This window comes from Larus michahellis, chromosome Z (genome assembly GCF_964199755.1).
Source record: "Larus michahellis chromosome Z, bLarMic1.1, whole genome shotgun sequence".
Lineage (NCBI taxonomy): Eukaryota > Metazoa > Chordata > Aves > Charadriiformes > Laridae > Larus > Larus michahellis.
Window position 1 is genome coordinate 64,740,031 of NC_133930.1, and position 16,383 is coordinate 64,756,413.

General features: G+C 42.0%; 1 protein-coding gene across 2 annotated transcripts in view; it reads right to left on the reverse strand.

Moving 5' to 3' along the window:
* Positions 1–2,516: 2,516 nt before the first annotated feature.
* Positions 2,517–16,383, reverse strand: part of MCC (MCC regulator of WNT signaling pathway) — a 204,746-nt gene continuing 190,879 nt past the window's right edge. For both annotated transcript variants that reach the window (XM_074569176.1, XM_074569177.1), the window contains 2 exons: positions 6,969–7,091; positions 2,517–5,961 (listed from right to left, as the gene is read on the reverse strand). In XM_074569176.1, coding sequence (XP_074425277.1) covers positions 5,781–5,961; positions 6,969–7,091 — 304 coding nt within the window. In that variant the 3' untranslated portion in view covers positions 2,517–5,780. The remainder of the gene's footprint in view (positions 5,962–6,968; positions 7,092–16,383) is intronic.

Below are 16,383 nucleotides of genomic sequence, written 5' to 3' on the forward strand. Positions count from 1 at the left end.
ATCTTTTAAATGAGGAGGCTATACTCTATAAATGTGTTCCGAAGCTCAAAATTATTGAGAACTGATAGAATAGCCTCTCTTGTTGATTTAAAATCTGTTTATTTACAGAAAATAAGTCATGCACTGTAAATGTTAAATAATCTGGTGCTTATACATGACATCATTCTTTCAGATTGCTTTTGTTATTACAATATTTCAGTTTTTGAAGCAACCAAAATTATTTAAGATACGGTAAATTTCTACAAGCTAACTGAAGGTGCTTTTACAGAAAATTAGGCTTGGAAATGTCACTACTCTTGCATAATAGGTTTTTGTTCTTATGCATTTATAGCAATAGTGTAGTTCGAGAATGAAAGTAGGCTAAATGCTAGTATTTGCACTGTTCTTAATCCTGTACATAAGCACTGATCGATGCAGTACAATTTTTGCTGTGTGTGCATTTCACTGTTTCAAGTAGATTGTGAACTTAAAAGGAAGACAACATACGTAGCAATTACGTTTGCCATATTCAAGATCATGCAAGAGGAAGTATTCTGGATTAGTAGTAGTACACTAAAATTAAATGCTTGGATTTTAACTTGTCTTTTCATTGAAAATGTTAGGTTAAGCTAGACTTGTAGATTCAGCTTTACAGCAGCCCTTCTCTTTAACTTGTTCTCAGCTCTGGGATACTTCTGGGAAGTATCTCTGGGAAGGAAGTAAAAGTGTCTTCAGTTCCTCCTTCAATACTTGCAGGAGAAAAGAAGGCTTGCTTTTAAGTAATTATCAAAATTTCACAGGGTACAGAATGTTTAAATTGGAATAGGTCCACTATGAAATTTACTGAAAACACTATTTTGCCAGTGCTAATCACTTCTATTGTTGATCAAGAGAAATAGCTTCTAGTTTTCATTATGGGTTACAGTTCAGTGCCTTTAAGAAAATGATTACAGCTTATGCAGCGTTAATCATTTTAAAACAAGGCATTCATAGCTTTTTAAGAATATAGATCCTGCAAACTCAATTCTCTACAACACGCTTCGCACTGTGAGAAAAACTTTGCAAATTTTTTAAAGCATGTTTGAGCAAAATTACTGAACTAAGGAGATGAACCACTTGTATCTTAGTGGTTGGGTATATATTTTTGTTATGCAGGAAAAGTATGCAAAACTGCATGATTAAGAGCTCTCAGCAAATACTTCTCAAGCCTATACTTAAAACAGGATACTTAAGTAACTTTACTATGTCTGCATGGCACTGCAGTATGTGGAAGCTGCTCTTCAGCCCTGAGGAGCATTTAGCTGGGTTTGCAAGGCACTTTAACATTAGAAAGCAAAACGGACTCCCCATAAGAAGGTGGGGTTTTGTTCATTAATTTTGGCATAATGCTAGATTGCTGGATGTGTTCCAGGACCCAGGCTGACTCAAGTATTTCTGCCCAAAGATAACACTTTTCTGTGCAGCATTGCATGCCTCACAGAAAATAGGGAGCCGGTGTTCTATTATATGGCTCATTGCATGAAGGGTTATGTCTTCCTCCTGTTTGTTTAAAGCTCAAGAACTTGATCTGTTTTCTTCACTGGTATGTAAGTGGCATATCGGTGCTATTTAAGTAGAAAGTACGTACAGCTAATAGGGTTAAAACCATGTAAAGTTACAGATTTTATTCAATTTCCATTATGTTATCTTGAAGAAAGTTTGCATTAGTCAACTCATCAATTTTAGTAAATAAAATCTGTAACTACCTGTAACATCCGTTGTACTGATAGTTGTGATTTTATTTATTATTCACCGATTCAGAAACTGAAGCACACCATTTAAGAGGCTAAGACTAAACTGACATTTTCTTCTATACTGTAATTTTTCTCTGCAAAATTAAATGACTTTATACATAAACTTACTGAAGTACTGAAGTATGAATATAAGCATTGCTGATCAGTGTGAACTGTAAAGCCTGTGCTGCTGGTACAGGCTATTCTTTCATTGTAGAATGTTTAAATGTTGCCTTAAGCTATTCAGTAGCACTGATTATATATAGTGTCAGGAAAAGAAGTATTATTTAGAGTCAGTTTTAAAGGTGGACAAGGGGTGCATTGAACACAATCGAAAGCAAAAAAAACCCCACCTTTTTAAAAGGTCATTAGATGTACTGGAGAAAGGAAGTATGTGAACTGCAATCAGTGCTTTTAAACAATTTATGAAATAGTGATTATTATTTTTTTCGTCCATATAACTTGTTATTAAAAAGAACTGGATGTGTGGAGACAGTTTCACATGTGCCCTTCCATTTCTGTAAAGTGTTCACTGAAGCTGTAGAGGGTTTGTGGCAAGTAGTAATGTTCTTGAGCGCAGCTAAAACCTGTGATCAGATGTCTGATGAATTCTTACAACTTTGTCAGGAAGGTTCCCATAATAAGAATGTGAAGTGTCATACCATCTTAATAACTTATCTTGGAGAAGGTCTTTGTGGTACCAGTAAGCAGACCCATTCAACAATAAGATGACAAGGTATGGTAAAGCAACCCCCGAGGCAAAGAAACAGCATTAGAAATTTATTCAGAATATAAGAACATTTGTAAAATAAGTATTATAAATGTCTCTGTATAAATAAATGCAGTTTTTACAATTCTATTATCAAATAAACACAAAATAGCTATTTTACAGCAGCTAGGAAACTAAGAAGCAGCAACACATTTAAAGCTAAGTCAGTAAGGTGAAAAGTTTCTAAAATTACAATGTATGGTACAGTATTAAAGGAGGAGAAAATCCTAATAAAGCTAGTAGAACAATACTGACATTAATGCAAACTTACTCACATGTGCTTTGCAATAGCTAAGAGTACATTCAAGCTGGTGAAGATTTATGCATTTAATTAGAAAAAAAGTACTTTTTTTCTGAACACATTGTGAAGTACAAGGTTTTCATGCACTCTTGCGACTTAGAAAATCAAAAGAACACCCTAAGATTAATCTATGAGTGAAAAACTTAGGCTCTGTTGGCAAGAACCACCTATTTTTCTTGCTTTGCAAATGTATTATTTCTGCAACAAGTGTTAAGTGAGTTAGGCTGCTGTGACTCAAGGTGATTGCATGCTGGTCTGTAGGCTGGTGTGCTGGTATTTGGAACAGTTGCATAAAAGTAATTAGTTTTTTGTCATTTATTCTCAGGGTCGATGCCATTTTAAGAGGTACACTGGAGCTGCAGCTAATCATTAATATTAAAACAGTTTTCACAATAACAGTAAACCTTTCACCACTTCCCTATTGGCCTTTTGCAGTATGCCAACAAATGAAGCAGTAGCTGCTCGCTTAGGCAAAATAACTGGTGGTCTGGCAAACTATAGCTACTGCTGAGGCTGTATCACAACAGTCTTGCTTTTTTTGTCTGTAAGCAAGCCCTATGGGAAGAAAGGGGCAGTGGCTTACATTTACTGTTGATTTACAATTTATTATATTATGCTATTAGAGCATAGCTGGCAGAGAAGATATGCACTAAACGTAGGCCTGAAAAAGACACTGAGGAACACTGCAGCTTTTTATGCCTTTAAACCCAGATGCATGAATTTGTATCTTTCCTTTACCGACAGGTTTCAATTCAAATGCTTTAAGCTTCGTTATATTATGTTTAACATCATCTCTAGCAACCACGAAACAGAAAAAATTGAGCCTAAGAGGAAATACAGTGCAGCAGTGGTTTTTAGTCACCTTAAGTCAAAGGTATTTCACATGGACCGTTTAAGATGACCTCAAGTTACATGGGTGTTTTGGACGCAAGAAGACAAAACTGTAACTGCATTCTTGCCACAGTACACAGTGGATAATTTTCTATGTGTTTCTTCAGAAACAAGTGTGATCAGCTACCACTGAAGTTTATGGCAAAAACCCACATTCCTGTTGGTGAGAAATTTGTTGGCCAAGAAGGAAAACACAGTAGATAGATACTTAGCAGAACCATAAAGAAATCAATGTGCTTGCTCCCTCAACAAGCTGGTTTGCAAAAATTTCCATTTGCATTATGAATTCAGAAGTGCAATTATCTTGAGAAAGAGGACTGATCAAAACCAATCCCAGGGCATGGCTACTTACAACTTAATTTTGAAATCAGGATTGTTTTTGCTATTGCAATCAACCGTGTGATATTGGCTTTGTAGTTATGTATCAGACTCCAGAGAAGTAGGAATCACTACTCTAAGAAGAAAACAGCAGCTACAGTAATAAGAGATGTCATGAACACCAACTGCTACAGTTTCAGGTGTAACCAAGACTTAACAATAATGCCATATTCCAAACACAAATTCCCACAGCTATTTTGGCTGCCATACCTAACCCAAGAGTAGACAAAAACAGTTCGAGTCCTCTAAAAATATTTCCTTAGTACTAGAAATTGGAGAAATAAATGAGAGAAGTTATCATAATTCTAAATACACTAATAAAACTTGAGGTGCAACTCGACATGTAAAGCAAAAAGGAGAGCCAACTCCTGAAATCAGATTCACTCAAAAACAGGTGTAACACCGTAACAGGCTAGCAAAGTTAACGGACTCTAGTTTGGCATGTTAAAGCAAACATGGAAGCTGTTTTATGTACTCAGTCAAAAAGAAGAAAATTCTGAATGAAACAGATGTTACAGCAGACTCCTGTATTTTGCTCCCCAGAGAAATCAACCGGATCCCCATGCTTTGCTTAATAAGCAAAATGTTCATTACCATAATAGGCCAATTACAGTAACATGATGTGACTTAAAGAAGAGAATGTTAGCAGTAACAAAAACTAACCTAAGAAGCTGTATGAAGACTTCACCATTCACATTCTGTTTGTGGCTGTATGTCCATACACCTACACATTTATAGTTTTGTGCCTATTAAATATTAAACAGGTACATTCCTAATAAGTACCTTTTTTGGTCAAAACAAGTATAAAAAGAAGACATTCTACCTCTTGATCACAGAAAGCTGTAAAAAGCACTACACATGTGACAAAAATGGCCCAGCTTCTTAAAGAAAACCTTGGTTATAATGTATTAAACAAAAAAAAAAAACAAAGCCAACGGTTTCACAAAATAACTGCAAACACCATGCAATATAAATACCAGGAAGTCTCCTATAATTTCTTACCCAACCTTGGCACAGACTATCTGTCTGGCATGGTGACACTAACTGGCTTTAGTCCTCTTACAAACTGTAAGAAATACACCATTATCACCATTTTTCAGAGGTGTAACTGGAGTTTCTTGGTGTTTTTTTTTCCCAAATGAACAGGAGTTTCCCTACCTGGTCTGCACTATGAGCAGCTATGTACTGCAAGCATGGTGCAAAAAAGCAAGCCTGCCTATCATCTCGCCACTCTGCAGCTGCCCGTTCAGTTGATTTAACCACAGCAGCAAGTCCTGAGGATAAAATATAGAGCTGTGTGCAGAGGGAGCTCAGGAATTGGGAAAACTCTCAAATTCTCTCCAAACTGCCCAAATTAAAACCTCCTAACATGAATTATTTTGCTATGTGACACTGTCACCCATGAGACATACATAAAATGGAAGCGAAGCTGTATGAATATAGACATAATGACACAGACAACATACATAATTATAGCATGATAATTCAGGCACTGCCATTTTACATTATGAAACAGTCCTTAAGGTTAACACTTATATTATCCCCATGGCACCTCTCTGGGATCCCAGAGAAGGTGCTTAAGTGTGTCAGTGTTGACAGTCAGAGCTTTTAACGTTCGAAGCTACCTAAGAGTCAGCCTCCAAAAGACAGACATTTATAATGGCACTAAGCATCTCTGAAAGAGATGCATTTAAAGTGAAGTTTCATTGGTGTGTGGTCTAGAGTTCTCTTCTTCTAGTAAAGCTATTCTTTGCTTGAGCATCCTTACTTGTGTTTCATGTCTCTCCACCATGGCCATCATTTGCGATTCCAGTTTCTTCAGCTTATTTTGATGCTTTTTCTTTGCTTTTTCATAAGCTGCTACCAAGTTGCTGTTAAAAATACAAGGCAATAGAAGGTCATTCAAAAAGTCTTAATCATAGCCGGTGCTACAAAAATCCACCCCAGAACCCCAAAGTTTGGGTAGTCCTCATCTTCCTAAAATTTACTAGTGCTTTAAAAATCATTAGATCCAAAGCCAGATCAATGCTAATCTCCCTATCTTTTTGGGGGGCAAGTACACCCCTTTACCAGTAAACCGATTACTGAAAACACTTTTAAACATGGTTCTAAGAGGCAGCTAGAGGTTGCTGATGACTGTGAGTCAGGATAGCACAACATGTCATGATTTACAAAAACATTCCATGGCCAGAATCTGCTTACAAAATCCAGCACTGATTTTGCATCTTCCATTGAAAGCAGTAACAGTTATATCCAGAGGATGGCATCTTGTACTAATTTGTCAGCTGCTAAGTATCTTCTGTGCCTCCACCTTGACTCAGGGGGAAATCTTGAGATAGGTACTGCTCCTCACCACAAGGGCTTTCAAGTGTAATTTATTAATGAAAACTACATTGTGAGCAACACGCTCCTTGCAGGAAGGGCAGCAACAGTCCACCATATATATTCTCAGTCCATCCAAACCCAGCGCCAACAAAATCTACCGAGTGAGCAATAAAATTTAAGTGATTATCAAAGACAGTTTATTAATAAAGAGGCTGGAGCCAAAGAAAAAGGTGCAATTTTAAACAAAATAACAAGATTCATAAATCTGACTAAATGGAGATTTTTGTTTGTGTTAATAATAATGCATTTACTAGTAACTCATTTAGGATTAATGCATTATTTCCCCGACTCTGTTCTTAGCTGTGTAGTTTTCAGTGTCCTACATGGGAAGTTTATACCTCCCCCATCTATAACTGCGACCTTAAAGAGTCAACTTGTGTGAATGCACGGATCCAGAAACTGCTCATTAAGGTAGGAGGAGGATTACAGTGCATTACCAGAACACGGCAAAAAAAAAAACAATGGTGCATCCATCTGCTGGCAGATCCTTTACCTGTTTGCCCTTTTGAGGTCATTAACAAATTCTGCAGACTGCTGATGCCTGATTTCACTGCTCTTCGTGAGTCTCTCCAAAGCACTCACTAACTCTTGCACTCTAGCTTTCAGTTTCTTCTCCCTGCATCAAGAGAAAAGGAGAGGGGAAACTATTTTGAAAACAGAAGTAATACTTCAGCTTGCAAGTGCATAAGTGGTTGTCCTGTGCTGGGTTGATTGACAGGCTGAAAATATTTTTCTTACTACTACTTGGATAATACCGGAGGTAGTTCTTACACTAAACTTTTCCGCAGGTTGATTTTTTAACATTCAGTATTTTAGATAAAATAAGGGATCAGAGATGCATCAGACAAAAGAGAAAACAAACTTCTCTGGTGGATCATGGTCTTCTATGTATTCAATCACACTAAGGAATAATCACAAAGATACATAAAATTTAAGAATACTTGGCACAAGTCACCTACTGTGTGTTGAATAAGATAGCAAAGAAAACTACCAAGAGAAATCAAACATCATGGTAATCATATAGGAATTTTAATTACAAATAGCATACTATTGCTATTAAAGGTGATTTGCTAAACAAATTTCTTTTTACTTAGAAATTACTATAGAATAATAGAATGTGTTGGGTTGGAAGGGACCTTTGAGGGTCATCTAGTCCAACCCCCCTGCAGTTAGCGCGGATATCTTCAACTCGATCAGGTTGCTCAGAGCCCTGTCCAGGCTGACCTTGAATGTCTTCAGGGATGGGGCCTCCACCACCTCTCTGGGCAACCTGTGCCAGTGTCTCACCACCCTCAGAGCAATTCCACTGATATCAGTTACTGCCTCAAATTTACCCAAGTAACTATTACAGTAGAGCCAAGTACAGCCAAAAGTAATTATTACCCGAGCCTGTATTACAGTAGATTGCTAGGTTTTTTAGGAGGTAGCAGGTTCAGTCCATGTGGCAGTGGGAAACAGAAAAAGTTAAGAACAAGAGAGGGGAGTAGAGACAGAAAAGGGCAAGAACAAGAAATACAGAAGAAGAGAGTGCACAGGCATTTTCTTCTATGAGGTACTCTTTTCCTTTCAAATAAGCCACAGCAGTGAGGGTTAAAATGCTTATATAGTTACCAATAGTTACTTACCAATTGTGAACCAAAAACTAATTAGATGAAGTGTGCCAAAATGGAACTGAGGTACCTTATAATATTGTTACGTTACAAATATCTCTATGAGGGAAGGTAAAAGCGAACAAGGCAGAAGTTCTGGGGAGGACTAAGCATGAGCTTTAAGGTGGCTTTAAAAACCATTTCCCAGAGCAGGCAAGCATGCAGCATGGGGCAGGTGCTTCCTCCGGGGAGCTGCAGAGCTGGTGGCTGCTATACAGACACGGGACGGTCCCACCTCTTGTGCAAGGGTGCTGATGTGGGGACCCCGGAACCTTTCTCTGTGGCCCATCCTCATAGCGTAGGCAGCACGGAGAGAAAAACATCAGATTTGAAAATAAAAAGTAAGGGTGCTAAGAATGGCATGGAGCTGGGCTAAACTGGGACAAAGTTATATTGGCAGTGTCAGAGCTGACACTTGGGAACTTTGCGCGCATGGAGACATTTGTCTGTGCTTTGCTGCCTAGAATCGCCTTGTGGTGATTTGCCTTTCCCTCCCGTTCTTGCAGTGCTGCTGAGTGAGTGACCTGGGTTTCATCTCAATAACAAGGCTACTGCTGGCTCCCACATAAGCCCACTGAGCCCCGCGGAAATCAATACGCTAAAACTCGCGAAAGCTTCCCCACCTCTGCACAGACCACAGGGGATGCTCCTGGAAAGCCATCTCACCAGGCTGCAGTTCCGAGGGTGGCCTGGCAAGGGCAGCATTTTATAACCGGAGAGAAGGAGAGCACATGTGGCACGTCTGGCTGTGCCCGGCCTCTGCAACAGAAGGGCTTTCACAAAGTGAGCCGGGGAAATATTCCAAGTTAGCAGTTTATCCCAACACACTGCAGACGCTGGTTTACTGGCCAAATTAAAAAGGACATAAGAGGGGCCTTGTTGATGAAGAATCATCAGTATTCTTTATGCGTCCTTTCACTGAAGTAATATACTCTCAGTTTTCAAATTACGCAACCTTCTCCCCTAGTAGTTAAAAGCTCACTGCCACCCACCCCAAATATAAATTTTATTTTTTATATCCTATCTTAGCAGTCAGAAAGACTCAGCACAGTCTACAGTCAAAATCTGTGCTCTGCAAAGAAAACAGGAGCGAAAAAGACCCAGTTTTTACTTGCAATAGAAGATAAGTAAGAAAAGACCAGACCTGGCAGAGATCACTGTTACCTAACACATGTGTGAGACACTACTGGTATGACAGAACAGAGTAGGGTAAATCTGGTGCTTGTCCGCTCCAAAGGATGTCACACCCAGAGGCTCTGGGGAAGGCTCAGCACCATGCCCAGCAAGTGTTACCTCGCACGAACATCAAGGCCAATGGAATAAACATTCACAGTATTTGGGGGTGTTGGTGGATGAGAAGCTCAACATGAGCCGGCAATGTGAGCTCACAGCCCAAAAAGCCAATTGCATCCTGGGCTGCATCAAAAGAAGTATGGCCAGCAGGTCGAGGGAGGTGATTCTGCCCCTCCACTCTGCTCTCGTGAGACTCCACCTGGAGTACTGCGTACAGCTCTGGAGTCCCCAACATAAGAACAACCCCAACACAAGAAGGACATGGACGTGTTGGAACGAGTCCAGAGGAGGGCCATGAAGATGATGAAAGGGCTGGAGCACCTCTGCTATGAGGACAGGCTAAGAGAGTTGGGGTTGTCCAGCCTGGAGAAGAGAAGGCTCTGGGGAGACCTTATAGCAGTCTTCCAGTACCTGAAGGGGGCCTACAGGAAAGACTATCAGGGAGTGTGATAGGATAGGATGAGGGGCAATGGTTTCAAACTGAAAGAGGGGAAATTTAGATTAGATATGGGGAAGAAATTCTTTACTGTGAGGGTGGTGAGGCACTGGAACAGGTTGCCCAGGGAAGCTGCGGCTGCCCCATCCCTGGAAGTGTTCAAGGCCAGGCTGGATGGGGCTTTGAGCAGCCTGGTCTAGTGGGAGGTGTCCCTGCCCATGGCAGGGGGGTTGGAACTACATGATCTTTAAGGTCCCTTCCAACCCAAACCGTTCTATGATTCTATGATTCTATTTGGATGGGGAGAGATAACTGAAAATCTCATGAGGTTGATTTAACGTTACATGCAAGAAAGGTGTAGCTGTGAAAACACTGCACACAGTCCCATGGGAAAGAACCCCGTAGAACCACAGTTTACTTCAGCTGCAGTCCTTAACACACCTGCAGTAACAAAAGCTGTGTGGAAAAGAAATGGAGTGTAAGGACTTGGAGGAACTTGTCATGCATGGTAAAGTTTGGTTGCTACGGTGACTGTTAACCTGATAAAACTATTACATCACCTTTTGTCTGTTTTTGCACCCCCACCTTTCAACCAGTCATGTTCAGTCCGAACTCAGCTAAACATTGAGAGATATTTCTTTACATTTGACCTGTAACATCCTTGTCTTGCTGCTTGCCAAAGGTAGAGAGCCAACAGAGTGGTAAGCACCCTGGGCCTCCACAGGCTAGTTAAACAACTTTCAGATGCTAGTTCTGAAGCACCTAGCTAAATAGGTAACAGTGGGTAATCCCTCAAATCTATAGATGCTTCAAATTTACATTTATACCAGTAAAACACATGTATTTCCTGAGCTGACAAGATCCACACAGTTCTTTTGGCTTTTCCTGGTGTTTGAAGTCAGTGAAAACAGCACTAGTTAGTGCCTGCTCCCACCTTCATCTCAGGGAAAGCAATGCGCAGTTTGATTGCATGTGCTGAAACGTCCCAAAATCTTACAAAACCAACACATAGTGAGCTACTTTTACACTTACTGTTCCCAATTTAAAACATGCCCATCTAAATATCCTTGCTTCAAGAGACATTTCACAGAACAAGTTAACACCTGAGTGTTACTTCACAGAACAAGTAACACAGCAGCAACAGTAGAGGCACAGTAAATACCTTGTTTTAGTCTGGGAAATGGCGATGCGTATACACTTGGTTAATGACTATTACACACAAAAAACATGTTAAGGTTTACCCCAGAGTGCTGTACCTTCTATTTTAGTAGCAGATGAGAGACGTCAAGCCTGTACCTTACTAGCTGGCCAGCAAACGCTCTACCTCTTTGTAAAAATCCCATGCCTCATAATGCTAACTCTTCCCACTTCTCTCCGTTTCTATCGCTAATTACCTCAGTTTGGACAGAAAGAATTGTCCTTATTTGTGTCTCTCCAAAACTGATTGCTCAGTTGGGCAGTGAACAGGGGTGATAATGAATCCTGAGGTGCTATTTGTATTCCTCTAATGCATTAAGGGTTAGCTGTCTTTATGGAATTTCTAGCACCACTTCACTTTCCTGATTGCTATTATAAATCAGCAGGATGTGAAGAATCAGCCGCTACAGGCTTAATAAGACAGAATATTTCAAAACAGTAGTCCTAGTCGTATGCAGCATTTTTTCCAGGATGAGAACATGTCACAGCTGCGAACCAGGGATGGAACTGCATGTGATGTGACCACCATATGGACATCCTCTCGATAGGGATCGCCGTATGGCTGTGGCACAGCTGCCTGCTGCCAGACAGTCTTCCAGGGCCTGAAGAGCAAACTCACACAGACACTTACACGCCAAACTCACACCGATACCGTGCCCTCGGGCTGTAATACAGACCAGTGTGGATCCTGAGAAACCATTTATGTGTGTATTTTGATGGGAAGAGGGAAGGAGAATCAAGTGTTTTCAGAAGAACACAATTTCTGTGAGCCTCCAAGTCACAAGTCAATTGGACTGCAGGAGCCAGCACAGCTTTTGCTCCCAACAGTTCCTCTTACAACTGGCTACTGCCGCTGGAGCTGGGGAAAAAAACCAGCCGCAGCACCTCATCCATGAGCACATATTCCCAGAAGAGGGAACAAGCTTATGATCTGAGCTCCCTTCCAACACAAGGGCTCCCTGCTGTGGGGCACTCGAGAAGTCAGCTGGGGAAGTCCCTGACTGCTGCCTTTCCAAGGAAAAGCTCAGAGTTAGTCTATTTAGAGGCCTACAGCCTGCCCCAACATCTGCTAAAGGCACTATTTTCAGTGAAATGCCTGATGCGCTGGTAACAAAGACTTTTGTTTTGTATTTTCACAATCAAAACACTCAGTGGGCAGCTGCTAAGTGGTTTTCAAGGGCTTTTTGTCTCAGACTTACAGGATGGTTTGAACAGAAAGGTAAGCTGGTAAGGGCCTAATGTATTCTCTGGTTTCAGGGCTACTGATGCCGAGAGAGAGCAGGGAATTCTGCCAGAGCCGTAAAGGAAACTACATAACATCGGGCATATTTCTGCAGTTTCTGTCAATTTGGCCTCCACACAATGACACCATGTTTGGCCCAGAATAATGTAAGCAAGGTCTTGCACACCTTATATTTTCCCTCCTGTCTGGGCTGTTCCGGACATGTTCAAGTTTCATGTGCCAGGAGTCTTCCCAGGCGGGTTTTCCCGCCCTTGCTCATTTCACCGAGAATTCCCCAGTGCTGCAAACAGGAGGCTGCTCTTCCCTGGCATGCAGAAAGTTGATTTTTCTGCCCCTGGCTTGGAGTGTACCCAGCTAACACCCCATCTTGTGAAAACACAAGCTATCGCCCCTCTGCCCTGGGGTCAGGAGCACCCACAGCTCTTGCCAAATCTGGAGCAAAAGAGGCGTAACGAGCTCTCCCCAAAACAGAGGGTAAGAAGGTTTCCCACAGGTGGGCAGAGGAGCCAGGGGCCTTTGGGACCTGATTATCCTACGCCTCGCCATCCCTAGGAACATCCTTTTACCCACCACTGCCTAAACCAACCAGACTCCTTCATATTCTGGCTCCCCGGTCGGGGCAGCACCATTAACTTCAGCTCAGCATCTGCCCCTCAGCGCTGCACACACAAAGCCCTGCGGCAGCAGCCAGGCAGCCAGCCCAGGGGGGCAGAGGCACAAGGTTTCCTGGCTGTAGGTGGCCATGCAGGCTGGCCAGCCCCAAGGCATGTGGGGTTCGGGAAGGGGAGGGAGGAGAAGCCTCTCCTGCACGGCCCCTAGCTTTCTGCATGATCCCCAGCTTTCTGCATGGTCCCTGCTTTGAAGGGGAGGCACACACCTTCCATCTCACACTTGGCTCCTAGTTCCTTTCCTAATATCCTCCTGTTATTTTAAGCCTGGCATGTTCCTGCACTCCCCTCTCTGCCTTTCCCAGTTCCAGCTGAACAGGGTGACACAGGATTGTTTTTCCTAGGCATTTCACTCCTCTCCTCTCAGGAGATAACAGCTGGACATTTAAAAGGAATGCAGATAAATTCTCTTTTCATCAGCAGTTTAAAGTAACATCTTACATCAGACTGGCACGCAGAATCCCCAAGCCAATTCGAATGCATGCGTGCCTCACTGGCCTGGGCTGGCCTGACGAGGAGAACAACTAATATATAATAGAGATTTTTTTTAAGAGGCAACAAAACAGGACACAAATGCCAAAGGAGTCTTAAAATCACCCTCTTCAACGCAATGTCTTCCCATCTCACCTCCTCAGATATCAGCGGGCTTGAGAACACCCGTGCTGCAGGCCACCCATGCAAAGGCAGCCTTTTCTCATGACGAAGAAGATGAAGAGTGCTTTAAAAAACGCTTTGGTGGTGGTGTAAAATACTGTACTGCTTTGTTGCTGATTGTCAGATGCTTAGAGCAGATCTGAAAAAAAACGGATGGTACCAGAGGCGGGTGCTGCACCGCCGGCAGTGGGGAGACAGGATCAGGTGTGGTCCTGGAAACAACGGAGCAGCGGCACGAAGGCAGAAGAGGGCTGGAGGGAGGCAGCAGTCAAACCTCCCACCCGGCTTCGTCAGCCCAGCCGGGAAGCTCTCCAGACCTGGAGCTATTTTGGAGCTCCCTGTGAGGATTATATCCGAGCCCACCAGCAGCTCAGCAGCTTCAGATAACCACGCAGTGGTAAGGAGGACTATTTATTCCACGTCAAAAATAGAGAAAAAGAAAAATTATGGTTGTCTGTGATGCACATATTAAAAAATAGCTACCCAAAGGCGCTTCTGAGGAATCTGTCCCTTGTATCACCATGAGTCATTTCTCTTCTTGCGAGAAGGTTTCTCTCAGTGGGGCTCTCCAGGGGGATTTCCAGGGAAAGGCCATGCCTCCTGAACCCCTCAGGCAGCCAAGGGAAACCACAGCAGGCGGCTGCACAGTCATAAAAAAAGACAGACATCCCTGAAATTCGTGGTGACTGCAATCCATGCCAGTCTCTGGCTTTCAAATGTCTGAGTTGCAGATCTCCCCATTTAATGGACGTGATAATGACAGAACAGAAATAGACAAAAGCAGACAAAAAGCAGCCAACGATGCACAATGGAAAAACTCATCAGGAGCTCCTGAATACCAACCCCTGCCTCTGACTGCCCCCTCCCCCCTTTTATCCACTGTGTGTTTATCCTGTACTTTGGCCAAACAGAAAGAGGGTTTTACTGATTCAATTCTTAAGAGCATTTTAATTCTGAATCATTACAATATGATGTGTTTTAGGCGCTTCTCTTTTCATTTCCAAGACTTAGCCTGTGCATCAGAGATGCTTCTACCTACTCCTGGATCCTGCCATCATGAAAATAAGGGTGGCCCTTGAAAACACGTCAAGCTGAGATGTTGTCACACAAAGTTTGTGGAAGTTTAAAATAAAGGAAGGTGGCTTTATTTCTCTCTGGCTGACACTGTGTCAGGAAATAGTCACTGCCATGCCTTGGCACAGCTTTCTGTTGAACTGGTCTCTGTCTCAAGAAGTTTGGTGTAACACAAGGTTGTGGTCTTTGGACAGGCATAAGGACCTAAGACTGCAATGAACAAAAAACTGTGTCTCAATAGACACACGGAAGCTCTTGCAACAGGACGAATTTTCTGTGTCCTACTAGAAATACCTGCAGTTCCCACTTCCAGAGAGGCAGGACCATAGCTCTGTGCAGAATGTACGTTTTGTTAAAAGAAAAAGAACTGCTTGACAGTCCTACTGATTACCTCCCTTTTCCCTCTCCGTGGTGACTTCACAATTAGTAACATCACTTACCAGGTTATCTCTCATTTCAAAAGTCATCAGATATGGTAAATATCTTCTTTGTTGTGTTGCCAAATGGAAAGTCACCCTTTTGTGAGGGAGATCCTGAAACACATCTAGACTGACACAAGTCACGTAACCCTGCACAGCCATCAGAGATCATAATTTTGTGCCAACTGATGACCCAGCTGAGGTCTGAACAGTCAGTTGAGTTACAGTGTTTTGTCTGCCATGGCCCTTTATCTATTATTGTGAGATCCTTCTTGCCCAAATATTTTGATGCTTATAAAGGATTCTCTAAATACAAACACAAAATACAACCCTATGCAGACAGGAAAGCTATCAGTGACTGGAAATACAAGGAGAGACTGCAGGAGGACCTCAACAATCACAGCATTTCTAATAGGGCCTGGGGAGATGGAGAAGTTTTGGTCTTGCCAGCTTGCCATTTTTTTCACAGAATGAAACAACTTAGAAGACAAAAAAAAAAGATTAACTGTATCACCATTATTGTCACCCTGTTAAAGCAAGAGCATTTCCTATCTGGAGTTCTTCTTACTGCCTCCTTCCTGCCACCTCTAATGCATTTATAACCTGGTGTGTGCCTACTAAGTTATAAACTCACACAAGTCAGCTACAGGGCTCCCTTCCCCTACCACAGCAGAGCAGAACACACCAGCAAGGAAGATGTCATTTTAAGGTCTCCCTCAGAGACTGCGTAACGTGCCTGATTTTGGGGAATTCAATCAGATCTCTCATAAAACCGGTCTCTGGCACAATCGTGAAGGTGTCAGTGCCAGGCCATGAGGCTGCTGGGAATACATTTTTGCCCTCCCAAGAATAAAACATTTCCTGCCAACAAGCTCATTTATGGATGTGTCAAACTCAAGAAAAAACTGAAGAGGCCTCACGTCCATTGAAACATTCCATCATTACACCAAGAAAGGAGAAAGGGGAAAACAAAACTGCTAAAGACTCTGGCAGAAAATATTTATGCTTGGCTGGAACAGGACGTGTCTCTAAATTTAGTGGCCTTAGCCTGCAATACCAGAAATTCAGCAACCTAGATGTAACTTTTACAACATGGAACTTGCAGATAATTTGCATTTCTACTAGTTAGCATAGTGGTCATGGAAAAGAAAAGCGATTTCTTTGGAAAGCCCATAAGATGTGTTTTAATGCTGAACACTGCTACGGGAAACCCTGAGTCCTACTAAAATAAATACATTATGAAACCATAAATGAAGAATTGCTCCTGCCTTGAAC